A 16,993-nucleotide genomic window follows, 5' to 3' on the forward strand; every position below is an offset into this window, starting at 1 on the left:
GTTTACCCATCGCCTTAATTACTTCAAATTGACGTTTTGTGTTCAATTGTCTTGCGCATCATTGTATTGAATCGACAACGCCCATATATGTATTAGTCTATTGAAAGAAAAAAAAATATATAATGCTCTTCGATCCTGTGTGAGCGACTTACGTTAGTGCAAAGTTTCGATAAACCAATCCGTGGAATCAATAATGATTTTCAGTTAACTCAACCTACATATGTTTAGATGGAAATTGATGAAGTTATGAAAAAAACTTAGCTTATCATTAATTGTCATGTCATTAATTGACACTGTGACTTAGTAAGTAAAGCACTTGTATAAGAGTCGTGAATTCAAATCTCATCTTGAGCTGAAGATATTTTTTATAATATAACCAATAATTCATTCATTTTTTCGTATGTACGTTGAGGTAACTGAAAATCATTATTGACCACACGGATTGGTATTACGAAACTTCGCACTTGCGTGAGTCGCTCACACAGGGCCAAAAACCATTATAATTTCTTTCTTTCAATATACCAATAAATATATGAGCACTGTTGATTCAACAAATTGAAGCACAAAACAATAGAACACAAAAAGTTAATGTAGAGTGTTCAGGGCGTTGGGTAAACATAAAACACTTAATGTAAAAGTTATCCACGAGTATCTACTGGCAGGACAACTCCGGAATATCCCGAGATGAACTAGCATAGAGTTAAAAATCTCGTTATTACAGACAAAAAAAAACTCCGGGATAAAGAATTGCTTCTATTTCAAAATAATTCAGATTTAAAAACATCATTATTTTAAAACGAGATATCTCAAAAACACCGAATTATACCTCCGTCAAACTTTCAGATTTAATAGATCTTGAGTGGTATATTTTGAAGCAAGCATCAAATTTAGCCGAAATTTGCAGCTTTTTGAAAAAAAAACTGCCAGTAAAAATCATAGTAATTTTTACCATTTTGCCCAAAAAACCATTTTAAAGATCCCGAAAAATTGTAAAGTTGGTATCATCAGACACAGGCTACTTTGATTAACACGTGTGAAGAGTTAAAATTGATAAATTTGCGATAAACATTCAAAATAGTCATGAAAACGTGATTTTCACTACTACTAACTATTTTTAATATAACTTTGTTATTTGAAGTCACACAACTTTAGTGTCTTCGGCACTTATTTTTGCACGTTCTACAACTTTGCAGAAGACAGGAAACCTCTAGGACGTAAGACAAAAAAGTTAGTATCGCAGCGCCACCTATGCGGCAAAATTACCAACTAAATTTCTTCACCACATAAAAGTACAGGTAAAATTAATACAAGTCTCAGAAGACACCAACTCAAAAAAATGTGCTCCCAAAGCGCTAGAGGTTTTTACTTGCTAGATCCCGCTCGTGGCCCAGTGTGCAATGGTGAACCACATTGTTAATATGCAATTTCCGATGCACACCTATTTCAGTAACCAAGACCTTCACGCTAGGTGGATTAATTGTTGTTTTGCATAGCGGTGCACTAGTAGTTTGGAATCCATTTTTTTTTTCAATCATCAAAATGCATAGAGGTGGAGGCTATCAATTTCTGAATAGTGACTGCTGCGCTCCACGCCTACTTTTATTTCAACCACGATGGTGTAGTGCACGATCAGCGTGCCAGTCTGGGTCATATTGACCCCTATATCCAAAAAATCAGTGTTGAAGTTCAAAGCTCTGTGACACATTTTTTGTCCTGGCGTATTACCGCAAAATGGAAATAGCCAGCCTTTCAACTCTATAGTTATTAACTACAAGCTTTATATGATAAATAATAATTTATCCATCGTATATAATGCGTCAGGACGTTATCACAAAAAAAAAACCTGGAGAGTAACACTGCCGTAATTCTGCAAAGTGACGTAAGCGACATTGATAGTTTTGGCCCATTTTTTGGTTATTATGCATAAAACTCATGCTCATACTCTAAGTTTCTTTCAATAGATGATAGATTACGGCTAGATCTTGCATTCTAATACAGCAGGCATACCACAGTGTTATTTTTTGCACCAGATGTTATATATAATATACCAAAAAATATCGACATTTTAAATGGCGCTTACGTCAGTTTGCAGAATTATGGAAGAACAGCAATCGTGTCCCAAATTCCTCTGCATGACTTGTACAGCTGCGTATTTATCGTGTAATGACTGATTTACACAATAATGTTGTATTTGAGAAAAGAAACACGCTTAACAAAATATGTATGGAATTCTTTCAAACATGTATAACAATCACATCAATTGCTTTCATCTTGAGCGTCTACATTAGCTAGGTTATAAATGCTTACTAAAATATTCAATATCAACATCATTTGCCTTCCCATGCGTAATGATACGAGGGAGGATCTAGTCTAATTTGTCTTGTACTGATAAGTTTTTTCCTTAAATCTATATACAAAAAACGATGTCATGTCATGTATCGCCGTTTGCTTGCATTAGTATCAAAAATAGTACCGTATTGCTTCCATCATACCCATAAAAACCAATTTATTTCAACTGCACCAACACCATGAAGTAGGTGACGACAGCTCCCAGAACCTGGAAAAGAAAAGAAATGCGAACAAATAATTAATTATAGTTGACTCCATTTCGGTGGCTTTCTTCTTCGGTCGTCGTCGAACGTATCGATTTTATCACCAGCGCTAATTTTCCTCCATCGAACCATCGAAAAACGAAACCGCAAGATGAAAACCCGAAAAAGCACACCATCACCACAACTCACCGATGCGAACAGATCCAACGATACGGTGAAAAACTTGGCCCCCGATATGGTCATCGCTTTCTGGCACTGTTGGCAAACGATTTGCACGAAAGTTTTGGCCTCCTCGGAACCGTCGTACCAGTGGCACGAGTAGGCTGCCTCCATCACCGACGAGCTCTGTGTTATCAGCAGGGGGAAAAGAGTGCAATCAAGTTGTTAGTGAAAGTAAGTATTTGCGACCGTTGCAATAAAAAAAACATCTATGTAAAAAGTACATAACTGTCGAAAGAAACCTTAAGCTTTCTAAATGAGATTAAAAAAATATAGAAATAAATAAATTTAGAGTTCTTAAGAAGATTTAGAAAAGTTAAAATTATTAGAAATTGCAACATTTTCTTGTACCAGTAAATGTTGAGCAATCTAAAAGCTCTCACAGCATCTAGAGACAGTTCTCTAATTTCCACTATAATTGAGAGCTGTATACCTTTTAAAGGAGATTTTTTTTTCTCTAAATACGCTTAGACTCAAATTCATAACACAATTATTAACACCAACAGTTTGTTCCAAGAAACATGGATTGCCGTTTGGCTTTTCACGAAAACAAAAACTCAATCTGTTTTGCGGGATTTATTCAAGAATCAATTTCCAAGATTAATTTATAGATAGACGGAATTTCGATTAATTGTAGAATAAAATTGAAAGATTGCTGAAAAAAAAAACTTATGAATTTGAATCTTAGCGTATTTAGAGAAAAAAATCTACTTTAATAAGGTATTCAGCTAAAGGTTATAGTGGAAATTTGAGAACTGTCTATAGATGCTGTGAGAACTTCTAAATTGCTCAACATTTACTGATACAAAAAAATGTTGCCATTTCTATTTCATCTTTTCTAAATCTTTTAAGCATCTCTAAATCTGCTTCAAAAAGCTTATGGTTTCTTTCAACAGATGGCAAAGAAAAATTAATAACGGATTAGGCTCCCACGTGAAATTAAAAAAAAAAAACATTTTTTTATTGCACATTCTAAATGTACACTATCTAGAACTTGAACTTGATTGACCATTCGTAGTTGCTGCTACAGTATCGCTAAATCAGCTTCACTCATACATGCAACCAATGCACAATGGGTCCAAAGCCGTATTTACGAAGACAAAAATGTTAGTATTCCAGTTTTAAATACATGATTTCTAAATACCGTCAAGGCGCCATTCACCGTGGGGGCTCCATTCACCGTGTGCCTTCGAATATTTTTTAATTATTTCCATATTATGATTGAATGATATGACAATTTCCCTTCAATTTCACCAATATAACACTAATGTATTGTTACAATGCCATAACGCTCATTAGAAACATTTAAAAGTATCATTTTGACACTAAAGTGTGTTTACATGAAGCGGGTTTCCGCTTGTTCACTGCATTGATAGTGAAAAAACGAAAACTGCGCTAAGGTGATTTAAGCGATAAACTAAGTGTAGTAACGTTTTTATTCCACCAAAAAGCAATTAAATTCACATATCAGGTATGTATTTTGCATTACCGACGTAAGTTTAACAAGAAAGTACGATTACTCGTACTTTTTAATTGAAACAAAAAGGCACGGTAAATGGGTACCCTAAAAATCAATGGTCTCCATTCACCGTGCCCCATATATCTAGAAAAAATCGAAAATATGAACATTCGTTTTTCTAATAAAATCTTGCAAGTTATTATTTGAAATGAATTTAAATAAGCGAAGAAAATTCAATTGACTGGGTTATTTTTAAACAAAGAAGAACAAAATTTCTCATACACGGTGAATGGGTCCCTACTACCACGGTGAATGGTGACCTACCACGGAATTAGGCGACCCTACTACCCTTTACTAATTGTACTATATCACCAAATTATGTGAAAAATTTTCTACTTCTGTGGATATTGCTTTAATTTTAACCTATAATGAAAGCAATTAAAAGCGACACCAACAATGTTTATAAAACTGGTGTCAAATGACAGCCTTTATTTGCCCCGAATCTTCTTAGATCCACGGTGAATGGTGCTTTGACGGTACATAATTTCTTTGAGGAACTTTTTTTCTTTTTTTTTCCACCTTTTTTCACATCATTATTTGGGTGGTCCGTCAAGTTTAGCTGATCCATATATCTGCTTTTCAATAATTTTATATACGTTTACACAATGTTCCTAACTTATGTTTTTTGTTTGTTTGTAAGATTTATGTTAGGGTGATTCCTCATATTAAGGGTTCTTTAATAACTTTAAATTGGCAAGTTTCTCGACAAAAAACTTTGTTCCGAGCACTTTTAGATCTGTCAACGACACATTTTTTTTGTAAAAATCTTAACCCTCTAATACTCAAATTTTTGATTTTGATCTAAATATCATTTTCCGTCATCTAAAATCGATTTAAACATGTTTTGGAAGATAATTCTTTTTAATTCTCGATTTCGTGAATTTCAGTTTTTGATTTTTCAATTTTTTTTTTAAAACATCCCCACAGTTTTATATTTTTCCTGGTAGTCTATTTGGGGTACGGATTTTTTGAGATGAAAACATTTTCAGATTTTATGATTATTGTTGGAATACTTTTATTTTATTTTTTTTTCATAGAAAATTTTATTTTCCGTGTAATTTTAAGGAAAATAATTTCAGAGTGTATTCAATTCCTTTAAACTATAAAACTAGGATAGAATGATTTGGGAAAAATTTAAAATATATTAATTGTAGCGATTCAACACAAAACAAACAATGACTTCTAAAAGGTGACTAAAACATCAATTTTTCAATGATTTAAAAAAAATGTAAATACGCTTTAAAATACACCAAAAACCATTTTGAGACATACAAAACAGTCCTAAATATTAGCCAAAAATTTAAAAGTTTTGATTTTCCACGAAACAAAAATAACAAAAATGCTCAAACTATACTCCGTCTAAAGGTGGGGTTGGGTAGTAGAGGGTTAATGTTATATCTCTCATTTTAATTTATTTGCTTTTTTCTTCGAAAATTGCTTTTGATAAGTCATATCTCTAAAAGGAGCAAATCATTTAAAAATAAATAAAATATAAAGAATCAAACATAAGAATAAAATTTACCAAAGAAACCATGTATTTAAAACTGGAAGTTTACGCACACAAATTTTCGGCTTTGTAAATATGACTCTGGACCCATTGTGCAAAGAAAGAGATATCTCCTTGGGAGATTAACAGGTATCTTCAGTGTGTGAGAGTTAGTTATCGTTATGTAGGAGGAATAGCGTCTGCCACGTTATCCTCTGCACATGTTCATGCTAAGTTCACTAAGTGTATAACTTGAAGACGTGATATGATATAAAAACACTGACTGTGCTATGAAGACTGAAGGAATAGAAACGGCGTTTTTAACACAGTTTGATGCTAGCGATTACCAAGACACTAAAAGTAGGTATGTAGATTGCAAGCACTGAAGAAATTTGTGTAGGCATGCTGCAAACAATCTCAGTCAGTGCTGCTTAATGTCATGACTTTCAGAGGGTTTCAAATGTGTTTTGAGAGGTTTTATGGTACAACAGGGGCGTTTCCAAAGGTTTGATGGGCGTTTGAGGAGATTAAGGGAATTCAATGAGATTTTCAAAGGGTTTCAAGGGTTTTCAAGGGCTTTCAGCGGCCTTCAAGGAGTTTTAGAGGATTTTAAAGATGCTATGGAATTTTAAGAGGGGTTGCAGAGAGTTTCAGACACGTTTCAAGGAGGGGTCTTTTTTTTCTTTTTCCTTCTAAACCATAGGGGGATAAATCTGCTCATCAGACACCCTAACAGGAAGGTTAGGGTAGTGTGGGGTTAAGGCCGTCTTCTACAACACTAGTAGAAGCCAGAGCTACTCTCTCCTCGACCCACCAGAACACATTCCTATGGTCGCCAAACCCTACGTCTCTCCGGAACCACCAAGAAGGTATTGTTTCAGAGAGGGGCTAGTGCATATCGCACCCTCAAGGTTAGCTGCCGTAGCCTAGCAGCAACGATCATCGATGACTCGCTCTGGAGAGTCCATCACGGTAGCATGCTGGCGCTTAGCCAGTTTCCCGAGTGTTCCTCGCCACTCCCTTTGTCCTCGGAAGGCGGGCAGGGTCAACCCCGCCCGCGCCCTACTGCTGAGCGGACATCAAGAACTGATGCCCGCATGCAACCCGATCTGACCTGTCCGCAAAGGAAGGGTATCACTACCCTTCAGGCCCTATCAGATGCATCCGTAGGTTGCAGACAGCAGGGTCTCACCTACCCCGACCCTTGCCGGGGACCCCTTTCCAACCGCGGGCTCAGATCCAACCCAGTAGGCTGACGTCACGACAGCACCACTACCGGGACTTCCTCTCCGCGGCCACTTAATCGTTATAAGGGTCGATCTCGACCGCAGGGCACCGGTATGACCTACGAAGCCGACTTCGAACCCCTGGACCATCTCTTGTACTGCATCTGGACTAGCCATTCTCCGAGTCCACGCGCCACCACCTCTGTAGCTCCCAGATGATATGGGTGATAGCCGTTGAAACGGCATTCCAGCTAATCTCATCCCTACACATTCTCTGGACCAAGTTATCCGGAGTTGTGTCCTCCCCGCATGTGGCAAGCATGCGGTCACGCATTGTGCGAAAACGCGGGCACACGAACAAAACGTGTTCCGCCGTTTTCTCTAAACCATTGCACACTGGGCATTCGGGAGAATCCACATGCCCGAAACGGTGTAGATACTGTCGGAAACAACCATGACCTGTAAGGACCTGTGTCTGGTGGAATGTAACTTCCCCATGGCGCCTATTAATCCAACTATCTACCCTCGGTATCAACATATGGGTCCACCTTCCTTTGGTGGAACTGTCCCACGCGCGCTGCCATTTGACCATAGAGGCCATCCTGACAGTCCTGCGTATGCCTCTTGTGCCGCGCATTTCGAAGCACTCCATGTCCTCACTGATAAGAATGCTGATAGGCAGCAGGCAGTAATGACGCAAAGAGCGTCGTGTGACACGGTACGGTACGCGCTAGCAACCCTCAGACACATAAGCCTGTAAGTACTTTACAGCTTCCGTCGGTAGCATTCAGTACTTAGCGCAGTGCCCCACGCCGGGCCGCCATACCTAAGTATGGATGTAGTAGCACTAGCCAGAAGCTTGCGCTTACTGGCGTACACCGCAGAGCTATTGGACATCATCCGGGACAGTGCTGCGATAGTTGTGGAGGCTCTTTTACAGGCATAGTTGACGTGGCTATACCTAAGGTAAGCTTATCGTCGATCATCACGCCCAAGTGTTTAAGCGCTTTGACAGGATAGTGCACCTACACTGATCTTCGCCTGCTGCTCCGACTTCCGGTCGTTAACAACCGTCACCTCAGTCTTGTGGTGAGCCAGCTCCAGTTTCCTGGACCGCATCCACGCCTCCACAACCTTGATCGAGTGTCGGTAGTCAACTTCACCTCCTCGATCGTTTCACCGTAGACTTCGAGCGTAATGTCGTCGGCAAATCCGTCAATCTCCACTCCCTCTGGGTACTCTAACCTCAACACCTCGTCGTACATGACATTCCATAACACCGGACCCAGGATTGAACCTTGCGGGACTCCTGAGGTTGTGTGAAAGCACTTCCGACCCACCTCCGTGTCGTAAACTAGTATGTACTCGATTCTGAAAGTAACTTTCGAGAATCTTGTACAGGTACTCCGGTATCCCCAGATGCAAGAGCGCATCGGCAATAGCAGGCACCAGCTGGCGCTATTGGACGCATTCCTTACATCCAGAGTCACTACCGCACAGAAACGAATTCCCCTCCTCTTAGGCTCGAGTGCTTTCTCGGCGGTTTTTGTAACCGACAAGATAGCGTTTACGGTGGACCTCCCCTTCCGGAAGCCGTACTGGTTACTCGAAAGACCATTTTCGCCCTCGGTGAACCTCAAAATTCTATTGAAGATTATCTTTTCGAGCCCCGCCGTATCTATCATGCATTTTGGTCTATATGCCGACGGGTCTCCGGGTGGTTTCCCAGCCTTTGGCAATAGTACCAGGCTCTGCCTCTTCCAAGCTTCTGGGAAAACTCCCTCGTCCAGGCATATCTGCATAGCCGACCTGAACATCTCGGGAGCCTCTGCAATACCTACCGAACTCCGTCCGGACCTGGGGCTTTACCTACGCTAAGGGACTTTGGTATCCCCGCATGTTCCACATCGGTGACCCTCTCCTCATCGCCAGCCCCAGTCCCCGGCTGTCCTACGAAAGGAGGCCAAGGACTAGGATCATGACGCGGAAAAAGCCCCTCGATGATCCCCTCCAGCATCTCTGGAGATTGCTCTGTAGGAGCCATCACACCTCTCGTCTTGGTCATAACGATCCTGTAGGCGTCACCCCACGAATTCGCATTGGCACTTTGACAGAGACCCTCAAAGCAGGCCTTTTTGCTTGCTTTTATCTCGATCTTCAGCGCGGCTTTTGCAGCGGCGAACACCACCCGCCGTTCGTTTTGCTCTTCCTCTAGGGGGTCTAGGGCGTTTCAAGTGCATTTCAAGACATTTCAGGGTGTCTAAGGAGTAGAAAGAAATATCAGGCGCTTTATATGTAGTTATTAAGGCGTTTTACAGGAAATTATTAGATTTTAGGGGATTTCCAGAAGCATTTCAGGGGGCGTCAGGTTTCTCTAGGACATCTCAAAAAATTTCAGCGCGTTTCTTGAAATTTTTGAGGAGTCTCAAGAGATTTCAGGGGGTTTCAAAGGCGCAGCAGGGTTCAGGGAGTTTCCAGAGGCATTTCAGCGGGTCTAAGTTTAAGGGTTTTAGAAAGGTTTTCAGTGGCATTTGAGAACGTTCAGAGTTCCCTAGAACTCAGACCCTTCAGAATTGCCCCTGAAAGGAAACTAATGAAATCAAAACCCCTTCAAACCCCTCCCCATGGATGCCCCTAGATATTGTTTGGGAACTAGGTGAACGAGAGTAATTTCCCTATGCCTCGGTACTAAAAAAATGGTACAGAATTTAGAACAAATAGGGTCTGGGACCATTTTAACAGATGAACCTATTTTGTTCCCTTTGCATTTTGTACATTTTGTATTTGTGTGCATCTCGCTGCATCAACTGGTACAAAATTGACGAATTTGAAGCGCCAAGTGCTCAAAATAGGCCCCCTATGTTTGTGTGTTTTTATAGTTTTTTTTTATATTTCTATATATTTGTGAATATATTTTTTTTTAAGTGTTTCCCAATTATAATCAATTTTCCTATTGTGGTAATATAAATGCCTTTCGAAGTCAGGCAAAATACTCGCAGGCATTTTCCGCTTTGGCTTATAGGGAAATTCCTGGGAATTCCATGATACTTTTCACAGTATCAGTGAAAGGAAAATTTGGCGTGATAGGTCTGGTATTTCAACTAAAAGCTAAGTTTCCTGTTGCCAAGTAGAGCGCTCAAGTTAAATTTCACCTTTTTCCGTAAGTAATTTTGACATTTGTTTAACTGACAGCATTTTAACGAAACGATGCTGTAAGAAGTAGGTTGTTTACGATTTGGACTTATGTCGTTTTCGTTTTTGCGGTGGTGCTACACCGGTGTAGCACTTTTGCATCGAAAGTGTTCGTTTTTGATTTTCATGCTGCACCGGTGTAGCACTTTTTCTGCACCGCTCAAGATAGTGCAGCACTCAAAAATTTGAGAGTGTAGCGGGTGTCCACCGTGTCCACCAATCAACGTTTGCAAAGATGTAAATATGTTGGTTTTTATTCACGCACACCAATGCAACTGCACCGAAAATGTTCGTTTTTGTAGTGAAAAGTGTAGCACGAAGCGGTGTAGCCCCGCCACAAAAACGAAAACGACATTAGAGAAATTTCGTTCGTTTCCTCAGGAAATGTTATTGAAATTTAAATGTACTTTTTCGCACGCGTGTAGGAAAAATGGTTCAATTTAAAACTTTTGGGCGGGCTTCCAACGGAGTTGTGAAGCTTTCCAAGGAAAATACTGATTAGAGACATTGCGCTGGAATTCTGTGGGAACTTTTAATGGTATTACAGAGAGAACTAAGGTTAGATACTAATTAAAAATTCTGCAATTTTGGCGTTCGGACTACGATCGAAGGAATTCTGCTGGGACTCTGGCGGTTACTTTATGGATTTGTTAAAGAAATACTGGGACAAAGCTTCACGGGAAATTTTATAAAGATTCACGAAGGATTCTTTCGCGAAGGGATTTCGCAGAGAAAATCCTTCCACCAGCAACTTCTTCCGGGATTTCTCCAGAACCTCCTTCTAGATCTCCTCTAGAAGTAAATTTTTGGGTTTCTCCTATAGTTTCTTCTGGTATTACTCCAGGAAACTAGCCATTTTAAGATTACACCAGGAGTGGGATCAGTGAAATTTCTCCAATAATTCCTTCAAAGATTCCTCCAAAGATTCCTCCAGAAATTCCTCCGAAGATTCCTCCAGGTATCCATTCAGGGATTCCTCCGGAGATTCCTCCAGAAATTGCTCCAAAAATTCCTCCGGAGATTCTTCCGAAATTCTGGAAATGTCTGGAATAATTTCCGGAGGAATCTCCGAAAGAATTCCCGAAGGAATCTTCGGAGGATTTTTTGGAGGAATCTCCGGAGGAATTATTGGAGAAATCTCAGAAGGAATTTCTAGAGATTTGCTCCAGAAAATGCTCTGATGATTGCTACATAAATTCCTTCGGGGATTCTTGCAGGAATCCCTCCAGGAATTTTGGAAGATTTGCACGGGAATTTCAGAGGAACTCCTGGAAAATTCCTGGTGGAATTATTGGTGAACTTCTGGTGGAATTCCCGAGGTAATTTTAGATGAGTTCGTGGGAAACTCCTAGAGGAATTTCTTGGAAACTCATTGGGGAATTTCTGCAGGATATCCCGGGGAACTCCTACAAGAATTCACGGGGAACTCCTGGGTATATTCCCGGCAAACACCTGATGGAATTAACGGGGAACTTCTGGAGGCATTCCCGGGGAACTCCCGGAAGTTTTATTGAGGGTTTCCTGGAAGAAGAACCTGATTATTTCTGGATGATTTCTCGGGGGAATCCCTGGAGGAATTTACGGAACACTCCTTGAGGAATTCCCGGGGAACTCCTGGAGGAATTTCCGGGGAACTCCTGGAGGAATTTCCGGGGAACGCCGACGGGAATATCCGGGAAAATCCGGAAGAATTCCTCATAATCTCCTGGAAGAAGAACTGGAAGAGAACCTCTGGATGAATTTCCGTGAACTCCTGGGGGACATTCTAGAGGAAATATCGAGAAACACCTGAGAGAACTCTTTTAGGAATTTTCGAGAACTAGAAAACCTCAGATTTCTGTTGATAGAACAAAACAGAGCCAGAGCAATGCTGCTGATTCTCACATAATTCCTTTCTTCCAGGAAACAAACATATTCACCGAGCTGGAGTTGTTCTGAAATTAACCGCAGGATATCCGTGCTCATTGTGTTTTGCTGTAGCGCATACGCGCCAACGTATGACGTAGTTGAGGGGCAAGGCCTTTCAAAACCAATAAAATGCGGAAAATATCGATGCAATTTATCGTGAAAACTAGTGCATTGGACTGAAAAAAGTTGAATGTTGTCCAATTTTGGAGAGCTTCGCACCCAACCCCCCCCCCCTCCCCACCAAATACGTCACAATTTGGCGCCTATGCCGCAGCGGCATACTTGCGATTTTTTTTAGTACGTACCGCAGTGCTTCCGCATTCCGTTGCCGAACCCATTGCGTTTTCCGCTTCAAACTGATGTTGTTTCTTGAGTTCTTTCCTTGTCATTTTTTTTTATTTATTTGACGTCAATCAAATAAATAAATTAAATATTTGACGCTGTGTACTACATGCCTAAGGCCCCTGTGTACTAACAGCTTCATGCACCCTGATGTCTTTGGTGAGAAAGAAAAAACAAAAACGAAAGAGAAATGCCACTTTAACTCACGGAATAATACATCGACATATTATTCCGTACGGAAAATTAACAACATGACTGACAGCATCGCATGACAGTGCCATCTGTTGGCAAATCTTTCTGGCTGCAAATTACTTATCAACTGCGAACGCTCAAGTAATTTTGATTGCAAAAGTTTTTTTTTTATTCCTTACATTTATTTGGTAGGCACTCTGTGTTCATGACCGCTACTGTGCCGATTTCATAGTGTACCTGTAGCTTACTGTTACAAGATCTATATTTAGCCCTATTCTTTTAATACCTCGCTCTCTATCGCATACAAGTGTGTAGGAAGAGATGCTTCTCTGTCGTCTATTGTTGTTCGGTTGTGATGTGTGGATACATCATCGCATGGTCCAATCTATATCCAGTTATTCATAGTCCATTGTTGTACGCCGTTGGTTCATTACCGTGTTGTTGTGGTGTCGTGTGAGGCAATATGCCTTCGAAGAGGGTCAAGTGCCGCAGTCACCATCTGACACTGGTGGAGGATGGATGTGTCCCCTGTGCATCGCGCTCCGTGTTGTATCATCCGGTGGCTGGACGAGGTGTTTTTGAGGGGGCTGGGAATCGAACCCATGACCATCCGCGTATGAAGCGAACGTGCAGCCTCGAGGCCACGAGGCCCCCTCAATTGCAAAAGTTTAACGTGACCATTACTTGTCCTATCTTTTTACACAGTACTTACCAGGTGGAAACTAGCCATAAACAAGAAGCACTTTCTTGCACTTACCGCCTATCAGTACTTGGTTTACTAGAGGAAACTCCTGTCAACCGCAGATCAACACACACTTCGTTGTTTCCACTTTTGGTGAATTGGGATAAAGTTGTGCTTACTCCAAGTAATCTTACAATTGCTTTTAATTTTCCATATAGGGTATATGTACCATTTCTTGGCCTAATTTGCAAGCCGCCTTGACAATTTTAACCATAACTCATGAATTAATAGCACTAGAAATAATATGTTGACCCTATTACACACTCTAGGCAATGCATGTTTCACCAATTGGAAGTAAACTAACGAAAATATTCAAGAATTTACTAAATTAAGTTGAAAAGGTTCGATGCGATGGTATGCAACGTTGGTCTACGGTACAAAAATTGGCCTATTAGTGGATACAACGTTGGCCTATTGATTTCCATGCACGGGAACCACTAATTATCTCATTTTTCAATATTTCTGCTGAAGTATTATCTCTGTTTGTTCATCAATCTTACTTTTAAATTACATTTTCGGAGCCAAATTTTCAAAAAAAAACTATCAATAAATCACTTAAACTAAAGTTCTCTCTTAATTTAGTCACGAAAACAACGCAACCCCATTATTGTGTTATATGTTTACAGTCACCGCTCACAAAATCTTTCTTCCTGTTCGTACTTTCTGGTTCTTATGCAAGCAATGTTGTTGACGTCACTTTATCGGTGTTTTTGACGTCACTTCACTGATTGGCCAAGATTTGGGTACATAGTCAAAAAAATGTCCTCAATATTTGGCTCACATTCAATTTGTAAAACAGTTATTATTAAGTGAAAACAAATATACAAGTTTAAAATAGCGTCTTTGACCGTCGCATCAAATATTCAGTTAACGAAAAGTCAATTCGAAATGTTCCAGAATCATGCCATTTATGATCATGTGTATAGACTACCCACTAAGCCGAAGAATCATGGCGTCTATAAAAGCTAAACAAAGTGACATTTTTATTCAATTTTAATGCTCCAAAGTGCTTACATTGAAACGAAATGTTACAATTGTTTGGCGCATAGCTTATCCGATATCCAGTTATGCGTGTTTTTGGTTTACGTTGAGATAGGCCGAACGAGGGGACTATGCAACGAAGCATCCCGATACCCTAGGACATTTTCCACAAAATGCACTTCCCGGGAAGAGTAAGTGGTTATTTTATACAGCATCGTATGTTACACTGATGACTCCCTTCCCGAAGGCAGTGCTGGTATCCACTCTCGTGAGCTAAAGTTTCATCAGTCTTACTCACTTGGTAGACACTGCACCGATTTTCAGGCTGATATATTTTCTGTTTTGTGTGGAGTGCAATCAGCACTTCAGCAACACGTAATAAGTCCCCAGTCAACCAATCATCGTATAAGATGTTGCATAAGATGTTAAAGTGGAGGCGATATTCGTACATTTTTCATGCGCCTAAATGGAGGCATGCACGCGTATGGCCGCACTTTAGCATCTTATGCGACATCTTATACGATTACTGGTTGTCTGGGTCATATTGTGCTGTTCAGATATCCAGGCTGCTATTAAAGCACTTGCTTCGGCTAACTCCAGGTCAAAGTTAGTTATCGCTTGTCGAACTCAAATCGAGGAGCTGAATTCAGCAAATGCTGTTTACCTTGTATGGATACCCGGCAATTCCTCCATCGCTGGAAAGAAAATGGCTGATGAGTTGGCTCGCTCTGGAGCTCCAATGGCCCTGAGTCAGCTATTCCGATATCGAAGTGTTGCGTTGAGCTCAGATTGACATCTGGGCTGCCACTCAGCACAAAAAATACTGGAATAGTTTGGAGTCATGTCGTCAAACTAAATTGTATTGTACTGAGTCATCTCCAGGGGTGGCGAAGTATCTAACAACTTTGTCAAAACAGAATTGCAGTATGCTGGTCAAAGCATTGACTGGCCACTGCCGACTCAGCTATCACATGACGAATATTCAGCAAGCTGATTCATTTGCATGTGATAGTTGTGAATCCGATTATGGAACTTCGTATTATTTGATATGCAACTGTCCAGTTTTAGCGCAACTGCGCTTCCAAGTACTCCGTAAACACTTGTTATGTGAAACTGGCTTCAGAAACCTGAATCTTCAGGACGTTCTGTTGCTCTTGACCCGCTGTGGTGAAGATCTTTAGGCTCTTTTTACGCTTTATGTTCCCTTTTTAGGACACTGCGTGAACCCATTATTGTGGTACGCTTATGCGCGTTTGACGATCCTATACCCTTACTCGCATCCTTTTCTTCCGTCCCCTCTCCCGCAGGTAAATGATGAATAGACTCGGGTTAATGGCGATGGCACAAATTTCCCAAATGGAGGAAATTGTGTCTCTGTCGCCGACCTACTGATACCTGAAAAGTTTTATCTATCACTAGCTGTCCCGGCAAACTTTGTCTTGCCGTCTTGTGATGGTTTGACAACTGTTGAGCTCAAAATAGCACCGCACTCTAGATTGATTTAATTTTGGTCGTGTTGATTTCCTTCCCAGCTCATGGAAAATCAGTACTTTATGAATTTTCTTACTTTTCTAGTTGATTTTCTTAACTTTTTATGCATATAAACACAGCCACCATGAATACGAATCAAACCAAGCAAGAGTCATCCTGATCCGTTCAGCCGTTCCCGAGTTTTGTTGCCTCAAAGGAACTTCAAACTCATTTTTATATATATAGATTTGAATGCTTACAGCGCCACCTACCAGTAAAAATCGAAAACTTGTGATTTTTGCATATATTCGGCCAAGTTCTTCCATACGAACTTGAAGCTTGTTGAGTGACCCCTTAGACTCAATCGATTTTGTTCAAATTTAAAATGTAGGTAGCTGCTTTTATGTTGTTAATATAAGTGTGGGCTTTCCTAATGTGCATGTATTGTTATGCTCCTCTTGCCCCTAATAGAAGAGACCGAATTCCATAGGGATTTCTACCCATTTCTAAACAGCATACCCTGTGCATTTTATGATCGCATTCATTGAGCCCCCTGATTAGACATGCCGATGCCAGCCAACAACGTGAGGGGTCCACCACGCTGGCTGGCTGGCTGCTGTGCTGGCCAAACGAAACTCAATTACCTCTTCAATTAGTCGATTGCCGAAAATGCAAAACAGGAACACCTGCGCCAGGGCGTACACCAGATAGCCGATCACGGTCAGTCCGTACACGTTGAGTGCATCGATTTTGGTCGCCTGGTAGGCCAGCAGGGTCAGCTTGATGGTCGAGGTCAACATGTGAAGCAACAGGGCAGCACCGTAGGTTTCACCGATGGCCGACACCAGGCTAGAGGCGGAAGGGGGAAGAAAAGAAGAAAAGAGGGAGGATGTTTCATAGAAATTAGTACCGATAAAGTGGAGCGTGAGCGGTTGGTTATATTACGACATGGATGGACATGATAGTGGATGAGTGATGGTTAAATAAATAATGAACCGCTTATGTATTCATCTGTGTACGGTATCGATTTCCCAGTGGGATTTTTAACATCTGCAGCCGGTACGTTTACTGCCCTCTGCAATGGATTTGAATTTGAAACGCTAAGGACTAAAGGTCATAGTAAGTTCATTTACAGTTTGTTTTATTGTATCATTTGATCGATTT

General features: G+C 40.6%; 1 protein-coding gene across 1 annotated transcript in view; it reads right to left on the minus strand.

The window, feature by feature from the left end:
* Nucleotides 1–2,260: 2,260 nt before the first annotated feature.
* The window catches only part of LOC109433389 (odorant receptor coreceptor), a 79,078-nt gene continuing 64,345 nt past the window's right edge, over nucleotides 2,261–16,993 (minus strand). The window contains exons 7-9 of the mRNA XM_029877254.2: nucleotides 16,474–16,678; nucleotides 2,742–2,897; nucleotides 2,261–2,557 (exon numbers count right to left, since the gene is read on the minus strand). Coding sequence (XP_029733114.1) covers nucleotides 2,507–2,557; nucleotides 2,742–2,897; nucleotides 16,474–16,678 — 412 coding nt within the window. The 3' untranslated portion in view covers nucleotides 2,261–2,506. The remainder of the gene's footprint in view (nucleotides 2,558–2,741; nucleotides 2,898–16,473; nucleotides 16,679–16,993) is intronic.

This window comes from Aedes albopictus, chromosome 3 (genome assembly GCF_035046485.1).
Source record: "Aedes albopictus strain Foshan chromosome 3, AalbF5, whole genome shotgun sequence".
Taxonomy (NCBI): domain Eukaryota; kingdom Metazoa; phylum Arthropoda; class Insecta; order Diptera; family Culicidae; genus Aedes; species Aedes albopictus.